This window comes from Cyprinus carpio, chromosome B8 (genome assembly GCF_018340385.1).
Source record: "Cyprinus carpio isolate SPL01 chromosome B8, ASM1834038v1, whole genome shotgun sequence".
NCBI lineage: Eukaryota > Metazoa > Chordata > Actinopteri > Cypriniformes > Cyprinidae > Cyprinus > Cyprinus carpio.
In genome coordinates, this window is record NC_056604.1 from 23,903,061 (window position 1) to 23,909,078 (window position 6,018).

At 38.1% G+C, this 6,018-nt stretch overlaps 1 protein-coding gene across 1 annotated transcript in view; it reads left to right on the forward strand.

Annotated features, from left to right (window-relative positions):
• prkg1l (protein kinase cGMP-dependent 1, like) overlaps positions 1-6,018 on the forward strand; it is a 35,945-nt gene that overhangs the window by 25,408 nt on the left and 4,519 nt on the right. The window contains exons 9-16 of the mRNA XM_042730177.1: positions 2,422-2,507; positions 2,844-2,909; positions 3,038-3,106; positions 3,211-3,307; positions 3,396-3,535; positions 5,190-5,279; positions 5,571-5,712; positions 5,846-6,009. Coding sequence (XP_042586111.1) covers positions 2,422-2,507; positions 2,844-2,909; positions 3,038-3,106; positions 3,211-3,307; positions 3,396-3,535; positions 5,190-5,279; positions 5,571-5,712; positions 5,846-6,009 — 854 coding nt within the window. The remainder of the gene's footprint in view (positions 1-2,421; positions 2,508-2,843; positions 2,910-3,037; positions 3,107-3,210; positions 3,308-3,395; positions 3,536-5,189; positions 5,280-5,570; positions 5,713-5,845; positions 6,010-6,018) is intronic.

Here is a 6,018-nt window from a genome sequence, read left to right on the forward strand (position 1 = left end):
GTAGGTCTGTCTGTCTTTTTATCTATCTGTCTGTCTGTCTGTAGATCTGTTAATCTGTCTTTCTGTCTGTCTATCTGTCTGTCTGTAGGTCTGTCTGTCTATTTATCTGTCCGTAAATCTGTCTGTTTATCTGTCTGTTTATCTGTATTTAGGTCTGTCTGTCTGTTTATCTGTCTGTCTGTCTGTCTGTAGGTCTGTCTGTCTGTCTATCTGTAGATCTGTTAATCTGTCTGTCTGTAGGTCTGTCTGTCTGTCTATCTGTCTGTCTGTAGGTCTGTCTGTAGGTCTGTCTGTCTGTCTGTTTATCTGTCTGTAGGTCTGTCTGTCTGTTTATCTGTCTGTCTGTCTGTCTGTCTGTCTGTCTGTCTGTCTGTCTGTATGTAGGTCTGTCTGTCTGTCTATCTGTAGATCTGTTAATCTGTCTGTCTGTAGGTCTGTCTGTCTGTCTGTCTGTCTGTAGGTCTGTCTGTCTGTCTGTAGATCTGTTAATCTCTCTGTCTGTCGATCTGTCTGTCTGTCTGTAGGTCTGTCTGTCTGTTTATCTGTCTGTAGGTCTGTCTGTCTGTCTGTCTGTTTATCTATCTGTCTGTAGATCTGTCTGTCTATCTGTAGATCTGTTAATCTGTCTGTCTGTAGGTCTGTCTGTCTGTCTGTCTGTTTATCTATCTGTCTGTAGATCTGTCTGTCTATCTGTAGATCTGTTAATCTGTCTGTCTGTAGGTCTGTCTGTCTGTCTGTCTGTCTGTCTGTAGGTCTGTTTGTATGTCTGTCTCTCTGTCTGTTTATCTGTCTGTAGATCTGTCTGTCTATCTGTCTGTCTGTCTGTAGGTCTGTATGTCTGTCTGTTCATCTGTCTGTCTGTCTGTCTGTAGGTCTGTCTGTTCATCTGTCTGTTTATCTGTCTGTCTGTAGGTCTGTCTGTCTGTCTGTCTGTTTATCTGTCTGTCTGTCTGTCTGTCTGTCTGTCTGTCTGTATGTATGTCTGTTTGTCTGTCTGTCTATCTGTCTGTCTGTAGGTCTGTCCATCTGTCTGTCTGTTTATCTGTCTGTAGGTCTGCCTGTCTATATATCTGTCTGTCTCTGTTTAATAAAATATGTCTAATATGTGTATACTGTGTGTGTGTGTGTACATATATATATATATACAGTCAAACTGAAATTTATTCCGACACCTTCAACATTTCTCACATTATCACAGTTTATTTGCTATAGTTTTGAAAATGGTAATGAAATAGAAGTCAGAAGTCAGAAAGAGCTTTATAGCCAAGTATTCATCCGCATACAAGGCTTCCAGTACACAGAGACAACAACAACACACAGACAATAAAAAAATAAGAGGAGAATAAAAATACTGTTAAATACACATATGTAAATAAAATGAAATAAAAAAAAAAATTGAAAAATAAAATAAATTGTATGTACAGTTGTGCTATAGATAGAATAGAATGGAATAGAGTAGCTGTAGGGATGTGCTAGGATAGGTGGTAACAAATAATTATAAGGCTATTGCATATATTTTTATTGCACAATGGGGGAAACATTTGCAGTTTTTCTCATTCACTTTGGTGCATTTCTTGATTGATCCTTAATATTTGCAAAGAAGCATGTGTATTTCACAAAACAATTCGTACAAACAGCACCACACAATGGATTACCTGCAAAAGCATGTAATTTACACAAAATCTTAATCTCTCAAAATGAAAAGACCTTGTGTCATTGTTTACAAACAAGATAGTCAAAATGCTTAGTCATGTTGTCAATGTAACAGTGCACTCTGTTAGTATTACCTGATATAAACTATGGCAACTATAACTGTTCATAAAGTAGACATATGACAACTAGTCTAGTTAAACTGTCAGAACAAATTCATCTTGATCATGTCAGATAACTTTGATAGAGGGTATGTAATGAATTCGGTTTAATGGCTGCCAGCTGTTATATTTAACTACATACCAATTTAGGTCAACAAATTACCAAACAAAGCTTAATTTTGTTCAGTCTGTGGTGTTAAAAGGTAGCGTTAGCAAACACTTAAGCAAAAAATGGTCAGGTCAAAGTGTCTAAATAATTTTTGGTCCCAAATGTTTTATCAGTTTTACTGGTAGTCCACTGTATGAAGAATATTTTGGGTATTATATGTCACAGTTTACTTTATTTAGCTATCCTCACTTACATAAATTAACTATAGTGTGTTGCACTTACTAGTAAAAAACAAATATCAAAAATTATATCTGGTGTCTGAATAATTTTTGGTTTGACTGTATATAATTTTTATTTTATTATGAAATAAGAGACAAAACTTGCTCAACTACATTGAAAAGAATTGTCAAAAATTTGACTGCATAATTATTTGTTGTATGATAGATATAGAGATGATTGTGTGCAGTAATAGCATAACAGTATGCATGCTTTCGTTCTTAGGTGAAAGTATTAGAGAAGCACTCAGCCGGTGAGGAGAGTATGATTGTGTCTGTCCTCACCAGAGGGGATTGTTTTGGAGAGAGAGGGTAAGATTCAACCCTCACCAGCAGGGGGCGCCACTCTCCGAGCTTTACCTCACAGCTTATTACCCATCCAACACAAGAGATACCACCAGTGATATTTATGAAGGACCAGACAAACTCGCAACAACCATGCATATTAACAAAAGAGGAGCATATATAATTTTAGATCACTTATGTAATGTACTGTAGGTCGTGCACCATTTTTCTAACTTGCCCAGAAGCAAGAACTGCAAACATGTGCATGTTGAATGCTTTGTGGCTTCACTGAGGACCATTGAAATTCAAGTCAGAAGGTATCATGTAACATTAACATCTCAGACCTGTTCCTTTGCTCTCCAGAGACGATGTGAGGTCGATGAGCGCTCTTGCCGCAGGTGATGTGACATGTTTGGTCATAGACAGAGAGTAAGTGTGCTCCGTGAGGGATAAACCAACATTCATGCTGTGAAACAGCAAAGTGGGCGAAAAAACATAACTAATTCAAACTTATGCTGTAAAGCTGACCTTGGCTATATTCCACCTTCTATATCCAGGGTTTTCAAAAAAGTAACTGGAGGCTTGGATGATGCCAGAAAAAATCCTAGCAACAAGGCCAGATCGAAGTAAGATTTAGAAGTCTGTATATTTTATATTATTCACTGAAATAACTGAAACATCACCAGTGTGAGGTTAATGAAGGTCATTGTGATCTCTATGTAATAAACAGGGCAGATGAAGATGGGTCTGCGTTTGGTGAAACATCTCTCAGCAGTTTTCAGGTGCTGTGTAATCTTGGAGAAGGACAGTACGGTCACACTCAGCTCGTGAGTTCTGTACAATGTGTTTTATTAATTAGCCCTGCAGCTTATGCTTGTTTTGATGAAAAATTCAGCCAAAGTTTTTTGTTATTAGGTCCATTTGAAGAGTGACTCCAACTGTAAGTTTGCATTGAAGACCATTAGAAAACAGGTGATACAGAGCCCAGGCCAAAGAGAGAGGATACTCGCAGAGAAACACATCCTGATGGATCTCCAAAGTCTATTTATAGTAAGGTCAGAACATACACTAGGGCAGGGGGGGTCTAATTCTCTTCTCAAGTTTCTAGTGAGTCTGAAGACCTTGATTTCCTTTTAAAAAACCAGCATGTGCTAGTTAGGGACGTATTGCAGCTGGTTTGAGTTGGTTAAAGCTGGTCCTTATTTGGTCCTGAGCTGGTTTGCTCTCCAGGAGCAGGGCTGCAGTTTTTTTTTTTTTTTTTCTGAATTAGTTTAATTAAAACCTTTCTAAGTAGTTCCTTATTAGACCTTATTAGACTCCTTTAACCATAGATAGGTTAGTGGCTATGATTTATTTATTTATTTATTTTTTAATACAGAAATGTTAAATATTATTACAATTCAAAATAGCTGTTTTCTATGTAAATATATTTTACATTTATTTATGTGATCAATTCTGAATTTTCAACATTATTACTCGTCTTCAGTGTCACTGTCACAATCGTCAGCTGGAGTGCCCATGAACTCCAGTAGAGGACACTCCACTCAGGACTCTTGCATTTGGTGTCCATTTCCATTTCCAACTCCATTTCCCATAATCCCCTGCTTAGGGCTAATCACCACCAGGTATTCCCCATTACCACTCCCCTATATATACTGTGTTTGGACTCTCAGTGATTGTGAAGTCTTGTTTAGCCCGTCTAACAGTTCCGAGTGGATTCCCTAGTGTTTGGTCCTGCCGTGTCTGATATTGGATTGTGTATACCGCCTGTGATTTTCTGCCGCCTGCCCCGACCTCTGCCTGGTACTGTTACTGATACTGGATATCCCTTTACACACTTGACGCTGTTGTTGGATTACTGCCTGTGTGACCATTCTATAATAAACTACTGCAAATGGATCCAAACGTCTCTGACTCCATGTTACAGACACATAATCCTTCAGAAATCATTGTAATAATAAGCTAATGCACTGCTACACTTCTTATTGTCATTGTTGAAAAATTGTTGTGCTGCTTAATATTTTTGTGGAAGGGAGGATTTTTTTCAGGATTTTTGATAAACATAAAATAAAAAAAATATATATGACATTTGTTGTAGGACATAGGTTGGCATAAAACTTATAACAAACAACAGTTGTAAGACAAATGTATATATAGTGATTGAAAGAGAAAAATAAAACTTCAATATCCAAAATAAATAACAGTATGTAATTCCCAAAATACAGATATTGCCCTTTCGTATCAGCCTGTCAATTAATTGCCAATGAAATATAAAGTTCAGTCATAAAACTCTAGATGGCGCAGGCTGATGGGTTGTTAATGGACCTGAAGATATTTAGAGAGTTAAACAACTTGGCACAAGCTGATTGGTTCATGCTGCATATGCAGCCAATGAGCTTCCTGCCTTGCATTTATATGGCTGGCTAGCATTCACTTGAGAATCCTGCAGCGCGCATTCAGAGTTTCTCTGAAACCCTCCACCTTCCCCAGCTCCACCTGTATAGATCTGCTATGGGTTATTCTATATGCAATTTGCAGCAGCTGCAGCATAGCAGATCTATTCCACCAAGACCAAATACATTAAGACTGTCATATCCATCACCATGCTAAAATCTTCTGAGAGTTGTCATGATTGAAATTACATTTTTTGATGTGTCAATAGCAATGTTGTGTTTTGCTTTAAAATGCAAAATTGTATATTTTTGGTAGGTTGCATTGTACCTATAAAGATGCTCAGTGCCTGTATATGCTGATGGAGGCTTGTGAAGGTGGAGATCTTTGGAATTTACTGAGAGAGAGGTACATACAGTCTCAGTATCTTAGCGCACACACAGTGATATATGCACACAATTATTCTCAACTGATTCTTTTTAGTTATTTGTAAATCACTTAACTCTAAGGAAGAACTTTCATCCTGAGTAAATCTGACATTTTAAAGAGTTTTTGTAACCTAATCAATAGAACCTGATAGTATTTGGCTAAAATGTACAAAAATAAAACATGTACAGACTCGATGCTACAGTGAACACATCATCTTATGAACTAAACTAAACTGACAATGGCTGACTAATATGTGGTTTGCTGTTTCAGGGGGTCACTGGAAGAAGATGCTGTTCGCTTCTATGCAGCGTGTGTGCTGGAAGCTCTTAGTGTACTACACGCCAAAGATATTGTTCACAGAGACCTGAAACCTGAAAACGTGCTTCTGGACCAGCGAGGATACGCTAAACTGGTGCTGAATAGATACAAATTCAACCAGGGTTAAACCAGATGGCTGCTTGTAACCACTTGATTGTGATGATTCATATTGGCCAATTTTAACTATTAGAACACTTCAACTGTGTTTCTCTCTTTCTATCTAACAGACAGGGTTTGGTTGTGCTAAGAAGCTGGGCTCTTTGCACAGAGCCTGGTCGTTCTGTGGATCTGTGGGTTATCAGCCTCCAGAGGTCATTCTGCATCAAGGTCACAGTCTGTCCGCAGATCTCTGGGCTCTAGGGATGTTGCTGTATGAATTGCTCAATGGCAGGTGAGGGTT